The sequence below is a fragment of the Branchiostoma floridae genome, unplaced genomic scaffold (genome assembly GCF_000003815.2).
Source record: "Branchiostoma floridae strain S238N-H82 unplaced genomic scaffold, Bfl_VNyyK Sc7u5tJ_1439, whole genome shotgun sequence".
Taxonomy (NCBI): domain Eukaryota; kingdom Metazoa; phylum Chordata; class Leptocardii; order Amphioxiformes; family Branchiostomatidae; genus Branchiostoma; species Branchiostoma floridae.
The window spans coordinates 291,227-304,988 of NW_023365716.1; the positions used below are offsets into that span (position 1 = coordinate 291,227).

Consider the following 13,762-nt stretch of genomic DNA (forward strand, 5'->3'; position numbering starts at 1 on the left):
AGGCTACATCTTGTGCCCCTTGGGATGACTTTCCTCACTCCAGCAAGGTGTAAAGATGGGTACCTGACTTCACTTGGGGAGGTACAAAAAGGCAGTGGAAGGAGAGGGATGGGCTCCGTCTTCCAATACCGAGGCCTAGACACAGTGGATAACAACCCACTGCCCCTCTGGCCTAAAAAGAATAACTATGTGACCATCCTCACCTCGCGTAATTCCATGGACTTGATTCCCTGTTATTCCAGGCTTCAGGACTACTTCCAGTACAACACCATCACGGACATGACGTTAGAGTTCGCTGATGAGGTCACATTCCCGGCAGTCAGCATCTGTAACTTTAACAGGTGGGGCTATTCACATACACACACAGACACACGCACGCACACACGCGCACACACTCACACATACACACACCTTCCCGGCAGTCAGCATATGTAACTTGAACAGGTGGGAACACTTAGATTCTTCAGCATCTTCACTGTAGTGTTTTAGACATTTACTTTTGGAGTTTCGTCATATCTTTGTGTTTGTGTGTTATATCATGTGCGCGCGCGTGCGCGTGTATGTGAGTGGTGTGTGTATTTGTGTGTGTGTGTGTGTGTTTGTGCTTGTGTTTGTGTGTTTGTGTGTGTGTATATGTGTTTGTGTGTGTTTGTGTGTGTGTGTGTGTGTGTGTGTATGTGTGATGTGTGTGTGTGTGTGTGTGTGTGTGTGCATGCGGTTGTGTTTGTGTGTGTGTGTGTGCATGCATGCGGTTGTGTTTGTGTGACGGTGTGTGTATTTGTGTGTGCGTACTGTGTGTGGGGGAGGCGTGTGTGTACGTACGTATCTGTGTGTGTGCTTGCGTGTGAGTACTACATGTTTCAGGTGCCTCTAACTAGAGCACCTGCCCTACTCTAACCTCTAACCTTCAACTGCAGAGTGGACCTGGACAAGGCGACCATGGCGGAGTTAGAGTATCTCTCCCCCATGCTGTACGGCAGCTCCATGGACGAGACCGCGCTGCGTGACTTTCTTGACCTGCCCGCTGTCAACGGCACTGGGACCTCCACCACGACTACCCCGAGCACGGTTAGCATGGAAATACGTATCCTATAGCAAAAGAGATAGCCTGAGGGTGGAGTGTTCTCCGTACGTTTGAACCATCCCAAAGCTTCCACAAATAGTACACTTTGCTACTCTCCATCCAGAAACCAGGCTCCAGCTGTTTTTGTACGTTTTTTTTGGCGTTTTTATTGGGCTTTCTACTTTTTTCACTTTTCTTGATGTCTCCCCGCCTATATGCACGATATTCACTCAGAACTTTTGGGGAGCCACCTTGGCCGAGCGGCAAAGTAGCTAAAATCTATCAAGGCTTTAATTATGTTGTTTTCCTATCAAGGCTTTATTTTCTACTTCCTTTCCTCGTCAAGTGCCCATTAACCCAGGATCTATAGTTAGCTCTTACTAGTTTTAGACCAGAGTAGATACCTTTGATATAGTTTTTAATTTGTCTGAATCTCTCATGTAACCTGCAATTAGCCCACGGGCTAGAATTTGCAATAAACTTTATTAAAGTCCTCTGTTTTCCTCCCTCAGAGTTATAACGTAGCGGACATCATCAGACAGAGAGGGTTCCACATGGCATGGCCCAGAATGGTCTATTGCGCTTTCAAGGGGCAGCTCTGCAACTCCGAGGTACATCTTGGTTTGTTTTTGTTTTAAGTTGAAAAGATAAGTGGATTTTATGCAATGAACAGTGCTGTGGGATCACGTAGCGCAGCGGCAGTGTGTTTGCCTCGTGACCGGGAGGTGGCGGGTTCGAAATGAGGCTGTTTACTTGGTGTGCAATACAAACAAACAAACAAACAAACAAACAAACATTCAAGCTTCTTTCAGTTCCAGTTGTCTATTTTCTGTCTCTGTATGTGTAGTTTTGTGACATGCAATAAAAAAAAATGTTGAAAAAAAAATGTTATTTTCCCCCTCAGAATTTCACGCATTCCTTCAGCGTGTACGGGAACTGCTACACGTTTAACGGGGACCGGACCAGTCCATTCAAGCAGACGGCAGAGGGGACGGGATTCCCCAGCAGCAACGGCCTACATTTGGTTCTAGACGTCATGGACGTATGTTTCTTTTGTTTTGTTTGTTTGTTTTTGACTACGTATCATCTTTAAAGCTAAGGGCACAACCCAATGCTAAGGGCAATCGTTTAGGATCCGTAATAAAGTGGTAAGAACCGACTTCGTACGAATTCGTAGAGAATGCGATGGATTTTGGAGCACGCAGACACGACGTAGAACGTTACGTGCAGGTAAAACTTTGTGTGCCATCGGGCTGCAGATTCGCCCCCGTACGTGCCAGTACGGGCGCCGTGCCTGCCCTGTACAGCCTGAACGTTTTTAGAAAAACGTGGCGGACGTGGCCTCCCCATAAAACGTAGGGACAAACACAACTGTGGAAATTACACAAATTTCTGATGGTCATAGATTTCACCCGAACATGTGGCTGTCTTGAGTCGTCTAGACGGCGGCCGATACGGACTTAAAAATCACCTTGATAAATTTCTACCGCAAATGTCTAACTCAGGTTCCGCCTTGTCACCTTTATAGAAAAGTTACTTAGATCTCGACGGGGAACGTAAAGTTATCTTTGATTCATTGCTGACGTCACAAGCTAGAAGCACAAGCTGAGCCTAACAAGGGCAAAGGAGGAGAAAGTAATGTCGTCTCCTCTGATGGTTCCTCTTCTTCGCTGCCTGGCATGTTGTTCAGCTATCTTTAAGACGTTAGACTTTAAAACGTAGAAACTTTAAGACGTAAGACTTTAAGACGTATGCCTTTAAGATGTAGAAACTTTAAGACATAGAAACGTTATGACGTAAGACTTTAAGATGAAGAAACTTTAAGACGTAAGAATTTAAGACTTAAGACTTTTAAGATGTAGAGACTTTAAGACGTAAGACTTTAAGACGTTGGACTTTAGGGCGTAGAGGCTATAAGACGTAAGACTAAAAGACGCAAGACTTTAAGATATTAGACTTTAAGATATAAGACGTTTCACTGTAAGACTCAGAATTTTCCCTCCTTCAGCAATACTCCACGGAGTCCGCCATGATTGCCGGTCACGGCGAGGTCGGCATCCGGGTACTTCTGCACGACCAATCAGAGCCGCCCGTCATGGACAGCCAGGCTAGTGCGATTGCGCCGGGTAAACACTCTTTCATGGCCGTCAGGCAGACACGGGTGAGTCATGACGTCACTGTGTCAAAGTTTACCTGACATTGATCTCGAAATCTGAGACATTATTTGGGCGCCATAGAATCTCTGTTCACTTTGTCTTACCCACTTGGTAGACGGCTTTATACGTATTGTTAAACTCCAAACTACCACCGTAAGCCTCGTTTCAGTGCACACATACTCTATCCTTCGGCTGATCAATCTATAAATATTTAATTGATTCATTGTTTGGTCGATTTATTGATTTATTATGTCATATTTCCCACACATATCCTGGATCACTGATGACACGCTATTTGATTCTTTGGTTGGTTGATTGATTGATTGATTAATCAATGAGGCATTACAGTGCCGTAACCACGTGGACCCTCGGACGAAGTGCATGGAATTGTGATTGATCAACTTATTGATTGAATGATCGATTGCCTGATTGATTGATGGATGTGTTATTGCAGTACCGTAACCACGTGCCCCCCTGGGGGAAGTGCGCGGAACTGCAGCTGCGGCATCACGACACCTACAGCCTGCCGGCCTGCCAGCTAGAGTGCCGCAGTAGTCACGTGGAGCAGGCCTGCCAGTGTACTCCCTACTTCCTACCGGGTATTCATTTATTCATATTTATTCATATTTATTCATATGTTCGTTTGGCTGTCATTACAGACAAGTTCGCCCAAATTGGCGCGGCTAGTACAATGGGCTGGTCTTGGGAAAGAAATACAAAATACACTGGGCATGGGGAAAGTGTTCGACATGTACAAGTGACTAGCATGTGAATGGGCGGGGGACGGTACCGACTTCAAATCGCATTTGATTTGATCCCACTTGTACTTTATTTAAGAGTCATTGTTTACCTTAACGCTAGACCTAATGTGCGATTACACCCCGTTAGAAATGTGATACACCCTGTCAGAAATATGACCCGAATATGGATGGAAGGTGTTGTTGACTTAGGACCACCTTTGGCTGGTTATGTTATTGTCACAAGCAAACATTCGATTATACTGTTCTGGTCACACGGAAAATATTAAAAAAAACGAAGTCATACACCTGCTTTGATCGAACTTTTTCTCAAACCCTCACAGGTACAGCGCCGCCTTGCGATCCTCAGACGATCTACCAATGTGTCCACCGAGTTTTAAGTAAGTCGTTTTTGTATCATTTCTAAAACATCAGAAGTTTACAAGAGATAGACATTGTAAAGGATAAATATGAATTCAGCTAGACAGACTATCTGACGAACCGTGCACCATCCACTATATTTCATCAGTGACTACAAAGGAGTCATCTAAGATAGTTTATCCAGTTCTTTTATTCATTGTCTATCACTTTCTCTTTACTACCTGGATGTCCTATGAACTGAATTGATTTGTTGTCCAAAGAATGTCATTTTAGAGAATTGCTTAAGATTCAAATATGTGTTTTTTTCAATTTATTCTGGTATCAATTTATGTACGTTCCGTGACCACCTACCCTCCTACTGGACCTAGTTGAAGATCTCATGAGGCCGACAGGGCCTTCCAATCAAAATAAAGGTGATGCATGTGTGTACCTACCTACCTACCTACCAAGTCCCTTGACCTCCTGGTTGTTGGGGGCATAAGGTATGTATGTATGTATGTATGTTTTTATGTAATGCATGTATGTATTAATTTTTCTCTAATAAACAGACCAGCTGGTTTCCGGAGAGCTGAGGTGCGACTGCCCCATCCCCTGCACCATGACCAAATATGGCTCGGCCGTGACGTATTCGGGATACCCCAACCGAATTACCAAGAAGATCTACAACAACGCTTTCAATCTCACCCCGGACTATATCAGGTAAGCTACAACAACGCTTACAACCTCACTCCGGACTACATCAGGTAAGCTACAACAACGCTTACAACCTCACTCCGGACTACATCAGGTAAGCTACAACAACGCTTACAACCTCACTCCGGACTACATCTGGTAAGCTACAACAACGCTTACAACCTCACTCCGGACTACATCTGGTAAGCTACAACAACGCTTACAACCTCACTCCGGACTACATCAGGTAAGCTACAACAACGCTTACAACCTCACTCCGGACTACATCTGGTAAGCTACAACAACGCTTACAACCTCACTCCGGACTACATCAGGTAAGCTACAACAACGCTTACAACCTCACTCCGGACTACATCAGGTAAGCTACAACAACGCTTACAACCTCACTCCGGACTACATCTGGTAAGCTACAACAACGCTTACAACCTCACTCCGGACTACATCAGGTAAGCTACAACAACGCTTACAACCTCACTCCGGACTACATCTGGTAAGCTACAACAACGCTTACAACCTCACTCCGGACTACATCAGGTAAGCTACAACAACGCTTACAACCTCACTCCGGACTACATCAGGTAAGCTACAACAACGCTTACAACCTCACTCCGGACTACATCAGGTAAGCTGTCATTATTGTTTATTGTTTATTGTTTAATGAGATTTTCAGACTCCTAGGTAGCACGATTCAACTAATCGGGGCCCAGGTGCACATATAAAAAAATCCTTGCATCCTTGGTCGGAAGTCCTCCTAGGAGACGGAAACTCCAAATAACAAACCTGCATCTGCTGGGGCCGTCTTACACGTGGCATGCAGTTCGTGTCATAGTGCGCCAGTAGATGAGAGGGTGGAGAAGGAATTGCAAACCCCTCATTCACCTTTAAAAGTCATATGCAGGTCAGGCGAACAGGTTGCCGAACCCACTGGCAAGTGCCTGTTTGCCTGCTCATCTGTCGAAAAACCGACAGGAGAATCCATCCATAAAGAAATAAAGTACAAACATATTACAGTTAAAATAAAAAGGTATACTCAACAGAACATGTAAGAACAAATACTAGTAAAACATGAAAGAAGGCAGACAAATAATTATCATTCGAATTTTTACTTACTGGAGTTGCTGATTTCAGCATATAAGGACATACCGAGAAACTGTTATTATGTTGACTATTTAGAAAGTGATTACGGAATGTTGAATTGTAAATTATTTGTGTACTATCAAGAAGAAAATAGCTCTGACCTCCTCCAGCCTTCAAGTCTTAAAAACGGCTTATAATTAGATTTTTCAAGGTTAAATAAAGGTAAAAAAACCTCACCAATACCACCATGAGCCTCATTTTCGTGTAAATCTCGATCTCGAGGCCGCACTCTCTTGAGGTCTCAGTACACAGTTTTTTGCCTATGGGAATTTACATGGTTAAGGACCCCCCAGTGAGAAGGTTCGACGACATAAATTTACTTCAGGGTGCAGATATAATTTACACCAATTTAAATGCAGTAGAAGCCAGTTAATTGCACAACGGATTAATGTACACTTCTGTTAACTGCACGAAATCTCAAAATCCCAAATCGGTGCGGTCCAGCTGGATAACTTCGCATTATTGCACCAGCCGGATAATTGCACGAAGTTCACTGGCAATCAGGTCGTGCAATTAAGCGGCTTCTACTGTATGTTGAAATGCAGGGTAAAACCTACAAAATATCTGAAAATGAGCATAGATTTGCCGGCTCGTTCTTCTTATGCGTTTTCTACACCAATGAAACATCGATCCACTCTGTTTCAGAGAGAACGGTATTGTGCTTGACGTGTACTACGACACTCTAAACTACCAGAAGATTTCACAGCTGAAAGCGGTGGACTCTGGGCAGCTGGCAAGTACGTATCAGTAATAAGCCGTTTCACATATTAAAGTGCTCATGCCCAAGGCGATAAACCTTTATGTTATGTGTCAAGTTGATGACCCCTGAGACACACACGAATTACGTAACACTAATGTGGACATGTATAAGGCATCGGCTAGACAAGAACTGAATTTATTTTAAACTTTGGGGTCTTCACGTTTGACATATATTGCACACAATACATCTGTATTTTAAACTGAGAACAGGCTTATTATTATTCACTTGGTATCTCTTGGGTTATGCCTGCAGTACTCCACTTCTTGACTTCGATGTAGCAACATGTAGATAACAAAGATACGACATTGGAATAGTTATAACTTATTTCATTGATTTATTTGAAGATTGATTAACTACTTTGTCCGTCACATCTTACATTGAGAATTCCCATAGTCCTTCAGTGGCAACTAACGAAAACTCCTTATCGTTTTTTAGTCTCTTGATGTTGATGTGATGTAACATTATTTGTTTGTTTGTTTGTTGTTTCCTAGGTAACATGGGCGGCATGATGGGCCTGTTTATCGGCGCCAGCGTCATGACCATCCTGGAGGTTGCCGAGTACCTCGGCCTGAAGATCGGCCGCTACTGCTCCAGGAGGCAGCGCCCTCTGGCGATTAACGTGGAACCTGCATCACTGAAAAAAAGCGGCGACGGAAACAGCAAAAGCCATAATATTATATATCAATAGCGTCCTGTGGGACGAAGGAAACTTGTAACGCCGAGATTCTGAGCGAGCTCGCCGGAGTGAGAGTCTTGTCTGTAAATAGTTAACAATATACAACACTTTATATTTTATATCATGTATCTGTAGAAATGGTTTGGAGGAGTTTTTGAGTGTTATTGTAAATATATTGGCCGCTTTAGTTGTGCTGTAACTTTATGTCTCTGTGAGATGAAATTTCATAAGTCTAATTCGAAAAAGTGGAAAAGGTAGCTTTATTCATTTATTTGTCGGTCGCCCCTTTACTGCTCTAGGTCGATTCTGCTGTACCTCATTTAAATACACTTGCTTAAATTCCTGAGAGAATTTGTCCATGTTGTTGTTGTCATCTTGACCCATCATTTAAATATTCCAGTCGCTCCGATAGCAAGTTATTGATATGAGATATTGATATGCCCTCCTTCATAGTCAAACTAAATATGGAAACCATTGATCCCAATTCCTGAGCGATCTTGGGGGAGGGGTGCTAAATCCGATGACCTCTCTGATCAGCTGTTGTAAATAGGTCATCCCAACATCGCCACATCAGATATCTTCTCGTTATGACGTTTATTTATTCTGGGCACGTATCGTGAGTTCACCACAAACCTGGTCGCTCCCGGAGGTTACCAGAGGACAAAGATTGACAAACTTGAACCCCAGCCAAAACTAGCCCGAACCTCCCGCCCGGAAATGACGTCTACTTCCGTTTGAAACAACGAACAGCAACCTTTCAGAGGTCAACGTTCTGTCTAGAGGGGTCTTCCATTACGCTGCCAGAGCGTCCTCAGTTTACCGTGTGTTTACGGACTCTTTACGTCAGATCCGCTGGGAACCATCGTTACTGGGTAAGTGGTGCCTACATGTTAATATGTATTTCTGTATGTCTAATAACTGTTGGCTACGAAAACGTGCCAAGAAGATGTAGGATGCGATACACGCACGGTCACCGGATACGTGTGTTGATGGGGGCCAGAGCGAGGATTTCGTACAGCCTCCGCCTATTCTCCGAGCAGATGGTGGGTCAGGATAGTCGTGATTTCTCAATCTCCAAGCAGACGTTTCAGTCGATTTGTGCGTACGTGTGAGTGTGTGTTTGTGTGTGTGTGTGGGGGGGGGGGGGGGGTGTTTAGTATTGGCCCTGGACTTCTTAAGGCTGGTACTATCTCCCAACCCAACATCTGCTTTGAGAATCGCCTCCACTAATGGCACGGATCCCAGATATGATTCAGACTTGGGTTTCCAAGAAGCGCAGATGGAGGAATGATTAGATCTTTGGCTTTTTACCTCCATAAAAACTGGAGGTATTGTTTGTGGTGTGTGTGCGTGCGTGTTTGTGTGTATGTGTGTGTGTCTGTGTTTCCGAATGTGTAATTTTAGAACATCTGATGGATTGTAATGATATCGGTATGGGAATAGGGTTTGGGAATAGGGGGTCAAGGTCGATTATAGGCCCCAGGCGCGTGACCTTGTTTTGTACTGTGCTATCAATACGCACGCGAATAGAGTAAATACTAGAGAGTCTGCCTGCTCTTTTCCGTAAGGCAGCCTATTTTTTCCCGCAATTCGTAGCGAGGCAACCGAATTTTGCGTAATTGCCTTCCTTGATTTTTGCGTAATACATAGAGGGTTCTTCTGAATTCAGCGTTAAGCGCTGCGTTGTGGGAGACCCCCCATGTAGGCCCTCATACTACACTGCTGGATCGGGGGTTTACGTGGTTCAATCTTACATCAGGTCTAGCTTTTGATACGTTTCGATGGTTTAATGATGGACATGGGGAAAGGGAGGCGGTAAGCATTAACCTCTGAAACTCAGTAAGGCCACGGCAAATAAGTTGTATGGATCGGATAGCATCAGCGCGCGCGATTTAAGAAAGCGAGAGCGCATCGGCTATATATATATATATATATATATACATTTATAGATTTATAGATTTAGAGAGACAGCGAGACAGAGAGAGAGATAGCCTGAGCCTCCCTATTGTTTTGCTATTGACATGTAATGTGTTTGTTTGTTGTTTAAAGTGCAGAAGACATGGCGTACGAACCCAAAGCTGTCCGCGGACTGGGCTGGGCTATGGTGGTCCTGGGCTCCCTCAGCGTGACGCTAGGGGTCGCTGCAGACATCAACTTCTCCGCTAGGGGCGTGGGAGCCCTGGGGCATTTCGTCAGCGCACCTGTCTGGAGTGGGCTGCTGGTTGGTTGGTTCGGCTTTTCCATTAACCTTTAACCTAAGACCTCTACCTTTCAAGTTTATAACCAAAACATGGAGAAGTGAGAGCCAAAGGACATTTCATCAGCGCTCCCATCTAGAGCGAGTTGTTGGTAGGCTTGGCACTCCAAAACTTTTAACCCTTAGCACTTTGACCTTTCAATTGTATGCCCCAATAACATACAGAAGTGAAAACCTTCAGTCATTTTATCAATGATTTTTTCTAGAGGAGACGACTGATAGGTTTGACACTCCCTAACTTTAACATTTACCCCATCTAACCTTTAACATTTGAACACTCCCTACTGGAGTCCCTAATTTTGACCTTTACTTGCTTTAGCCGTCATTATTTAATGATTTAAAGAATCTTTACTTGCACCATCTCTGTTGACTATCTTGATGTCATTGCAGGTACTTACGACAGGCATTCTGGGTGTTTTCAGCGCAAAGAAACCAACAAATAAGTGCCTGGTAAGTCAAGCAACTTATAGTATCATTTCTTGCGTATGACTGTGTGACAATGTGTTTGTACGTGTGTATGTGTGTGTGTGTGTGTGTGTGTGTGTGTGTGTGTGTGTGTGTGTGTGTGTGTGTGTGTGTGTGTGTCCTTGCGTGCTTGTGTTTGTGGGTGTGGGTCTTTCAATGCACGTTCTTTCTTTTCGCTTTTTAAAGATATATTGGAACACTGATAAAATACAATGCAGTCAAAGTCAAAGTCATGAGTCTGACTACCACCCCCCCCCCCTCCTCCACAGATCGTGGCGTTCATGGTGGTATCGATTTTCGTGATCCTGGCGTGTGTGTGCTGCATCGCCATCGCTGCGTTAGGGATCGTGCTGAACCACTACGTGGACAGCTGCCGTCAGTACGACTGGAGCGCCTACTACGCCGCCCAGGAGCGTCACAACAACAACCCGGACCAATACCCAGACCCAGAAGTGTGGTAAGTAATGACGTAACTTCGAAATTCCGATAAAACGCTTAACCCTATTCAGACCCGGGGGGGGGGGGGGGGGGTCCTTTTGAGGCCTGCGCCAACTTTGATGTCCTGTAACGCCAGAACGCCTTACGCTAAAGCCACCAAATTTAGTGAGTTTTCCTAAAACATTGTTGGCAACAATATTACGAAGTTTGACAAATTTTCCATTTTTTCGTGTTGCCATAGCAACCGTTTGTTGACAGGCAGTTTTGCCAAAAATCACTATTTTTGGTTCTAACAATGTATTTTTCACATTTATTTGCTATATTACTGCTATTTTGTTACATAAATAAAACCTTATATTATTTAGCATATCTTTCATATTTATATATACATAAATCATTTGATGACGTCATCAGCCCAAAATCGAAGATGGCGGACCGTACGGCCAGATCAAGAATAACAAGCTAATTATCCCTTGAAATTTGTAACTATCTGGTATTTTTTCATCAAAAACCATCTAAATGAATGAATTAAGTCCATTTCCCTTGCCCTTTGTGATTATTTGTTGCCAAAAAAGTAGTTTTAAAAATTCAAGGTGGTGGATTTAATATGGCGGAGCCTAACTCGTATCTTTGATGTGCATGGCGTCATTTTATGTTGCTATTGTCAATACAAGTTGTAATAAACATTATTATTCTGTTATCTGCACTTGTTGTTACATTTTGTAGTATAACTTGAAGTTTTCTGAGAATACCCTTTTTTCATGGGTCTGGCCAATTTAACCAAATTGATGACGTCATAATTACGTCATCTTACGTCAATGTAACGTCAAACGTCAAATACTTGTCAGATATTATGTCGATATCATCTCCTGAAAATTTGATGGCCCTACGGCACGTCGTTCAAGAGTTAGAGGTCTTAGAAGTGGAGGACCCCAAAAGCCCCCCCCCCCCGGTCCAGGGATGACCAAAAATGCCCGGTCTGAATAGGGTTTAAGCTTTAAAAACGCGTACAAAACAGCGTGATACAGCGTGATCACGCGACACAGGTGATCTGCGGTCACGGAAACGCAACTACGGATATCTTTCTGGCTTAGTACTTAGAAATTTGGTTTCCCGAATAGGTTAAAAAGTATATACAAGGTTCAAACTGTCCCGCCAGGAACTTCAAAACCTACGACTGCAGCCCGTCCGCCATCGGTCTGCACGCCGCCAACATCGTCCTGGCCGTGATTGAGATCATCCTCGGGTTCGCGGTGTCCATCATGAGCTGCGTCGGACTCTGCACCATGCGACGCGGTGCGGGACAGGTGGGTACTGCAGACAAGATGTCGGTGTTATCTAACGTTCCGCCCTTTGTAAAATTAAGAAATATTTACAAAGTTTGAGACACAGGCTAGGGTTAAGTAGGAACCTCACAGAGAATAGCAAGTGGCTAGCCCATGGTCGAAAGACTTCGGGAGGTACTAAAGGCACCAGAAAAACTCACACACTGTGTTTTCGGGTTTGCTCAGTTTAAATGTCCCACAAGGTTACTCACACGAGACCGCAGTTACATGTAGGTGCGTTGAAGGCTTGCTTTCGTTTATAGTTGTTTCAACCACGTGCACCGAATATGTTGTTGATGTGTACACTATAATTTTTTTTATGATGCACGCGAACGAGGTTTGTATCTGAATCAACACATGACCGCCCTTCAGCGTAACACACCAGCTTCTGCATCTGTTCTATTATTTGTTTATCCAGCTTCTCGACCTTCGTCGCGGCAGCAGCTGGTTATATTCCACTGAACTAGCTGTTTGTGCTTTTGTGTACCTGTTCTGTAGACAGTGATCTACGCTGCAGGGCCGGTGCCAGACGGAACGCAAGGAAACATTGTGATCATGCAGGGAACTCCGGGTTTGTAATAATAACTAGCGTTGTTATTAGTGTGTTTATGTATTTTGCTTGTGGCGTTGTAAGGTAAGCAACCGGCAGCCAGAAAGTTTCAGTATGGGAAAATTGTCGACTTGTGTATGAAGTACACTCAAACCTAAAGAGGTAAATCTACACTCTGATTATCATACTTTTACCTGTTCCCAATAGATTAAATAGCGTCGATTTTAGACTCGTTATATTAAACTGTTTAGCAAATGTGTCATACATCGTATCCGTTTCCATTACTGTAAAACAGAGTTTGATTCGATTTTGTATCGGCACATTAAATTTTTCTCAATCCAGATAATCTAATACGAAACATCGTTTATCGTTTTCCTTCCTTGCCGCTACAGGCGTCCAGGGGAGCCAACCGCAGGTGTTCGTGGCCCAGAATCCAGGTGCGGCAGGTGCAGGTGCACCTGTCCAGCTGTACTACCCGGCACAGATGCCACCTGCCTACCAGGTGGATTCAGGTGCAGCGCCAGGTGTGCAGGAAGAGAAGAAAGGCCCGATTCCTGCTGATTCCGTGTGAAAAACAGAACAAAACAAAATGGTGTCCACCTGGTCTGGATGACGTCATAAAGTACCAGGATGCAGAAAGATGGCGGCGCCCTTGCTTATTGGATGAGGGTTTCTATATTGATTTTAAACGCGTCAATACGTCGTTATAAAGGATTGATGTTCATGTAACACGAGGAAATGATTGGATTCGGTGATCAGAACTAAAATTGCTGAGAAGGAAGCTTCTTTTTTTAGGCAACTACAACTGTAATTAATTGATATTACCGTCATTGAAATATTACAAAAGAAAAATTCCAGGAGGACACTTTGCGCAAATTGTACTTAAGCTTGTTGCTTCAAAGAGATGAATGACTATAAATTGAGATATAAAATTACTATGAATTGGACAAAGTGTCCCGAGAACAATACAGGAATCGGTATGCAGTCGTTTAATTCGTATAATGTTTTTGTAAAGTTCCTATATCAAACTCATACCAAATCTCATGTAGTGCACATGATTGATTATAAAAAAAAACTCTCCCGTATATCTTATATGATATTTTATGTATGCAGTATGAGATGTG

At 43.7% G+C, this 13,762-nt stretch overlaps 5 protein-coding genes across 6 annotated transcripts in view; 3 read left to right on the top strand and 2 right to left on the bottom strand.

Moving 5' to 3' along the window:
- Positions 1 to 8,089, top strand: part of LOC118407612 (acid-sensing ion channel 4-B-like) — a 10,782-nt gene extending 2,693 nt beyond the window's left edge. The window contains exons 3-12 of one of the 2 annotated variants that reach the window (XM_035808113.1): positions 243 to 341; positions 918 to 1,068; positions 1,576 to 1,674; positions 1,968 to 2,105; positions 3,072 to 3,224; positions 3,674 to 3,818; positions 4,301 to 4,357; positions 4,886 to 5,036; positions 6,813 to 6,904; positions 7,419 to 8,089. In XM_035808113.1, the coding sequence (XP_035664006.1) occupies positions 243 to 341; positions 918 to 1,068; positions 1,576 to 1,674; positions 1,968 to 2,105; positions 3,072 to 3,224; positions 3,674 to 3,818; positions 4,301 to 4,357; positions 4,886 to 5,036; positions 6,813 to 6,904; positions 7,419 to 7,615 (1,282 nt within the window). In that variant the 3' untranslated portion in view covers positions 7,616 to 8,089. Of the gene's footprint in view, positions 1 to 242; positions 342 to 917; positions 1,069 to 1,575; positions 1,675 to 1,967; positions 2,106 to 3,071; positions 3,225 to 3,669; positions 3,819 to 4,300; positions 4,358 to 4,885; positions 5,037 to 6,812; positions 6,905 to 7,418 lie in introns of both variants that reach the window. The other variant, XM_035808114.1, reaches the window with a different exon arrangement.
- LOC118407668 (tropomyosin-1-like) overlaps positions 1 to 13,762 on the top strand; it is a 1,169,601-nt gene that overhangs the window by 290,134 nt on the left and 865,705 nt on the right. The gene's annotated exons all lie outside the window — the stretch shown is intronic.
- Positions 1 to 13,762, bottom strand: part of LOC118407610 (zinc finger protein 25-like) — an 865,280-nt gene that overhangs the window by 258,484 nt on the left and 593,034 nt on the right. The gene's annotated exons all lie outside the window — the stretch shown is intronic.
- LOC118407627 (zinc finger protein 525-like) overlaps positions 1 to 13,762 on the bottom strand; it is a 976,997-nt gene that overhangs the window by 249,551 nt on the left and 713,684 nt on the right. The gene's annotated exons all lie outside the window — the stretch shown is intronic.
- LOC118407640 lies at positions 8,269 to 13,735 on the top strand. The gene is made up of 7 exons (XM_035808149.1): positions 8,269 to 8,475; positions 9,651 to 9,824; positions 10,251 to 10,310; positions 10,595 to 10,782; positions 11,923 to 12,070; positions 12,587 to 12,659; positions 13,031 to 13,735. The coding sequence occupies exons 2-7, from the start codon at positions 9,663 to 9,665 to the stop codon at positions 13,207 to 13,209; spliced, it is 810 nt and encodes a 269-aa protein (XP_035664042.1). The 5' UTR covers positions 8,269 to 8,475; positions 9,651 to 9,662; the 3' UTR covers positions 13,210 to 13,735.

What these genes read in the sequence shown, in the direction of transcription:
- LOC118407640 (XM_035808149.1), top strand. Translation starts at nt 9,663, where the DNA reads ATGGCGTACGAACCCAAAGCTGTCCGCGGACTGGGCTGGGCTATGGTG. An exon ending in AACCAACAAATAAGTGCCTG is followed by an intron (nt 10,311 to 10,594) that starts GTAAGTCAAGCA and finishes CCTCCTCCACAG; the next exon opens with ATCGTGGCGTTCATGGTGGT. An exon ending in GATCATGCAGGGAACTCCGG is followed by an intron (nt 12,660 to 13,030) that starts GTTTGTAATAAT and finishes TTGCCGCTACAG; the next exon opens with GCGTCCAGGGGAGCCAACCG.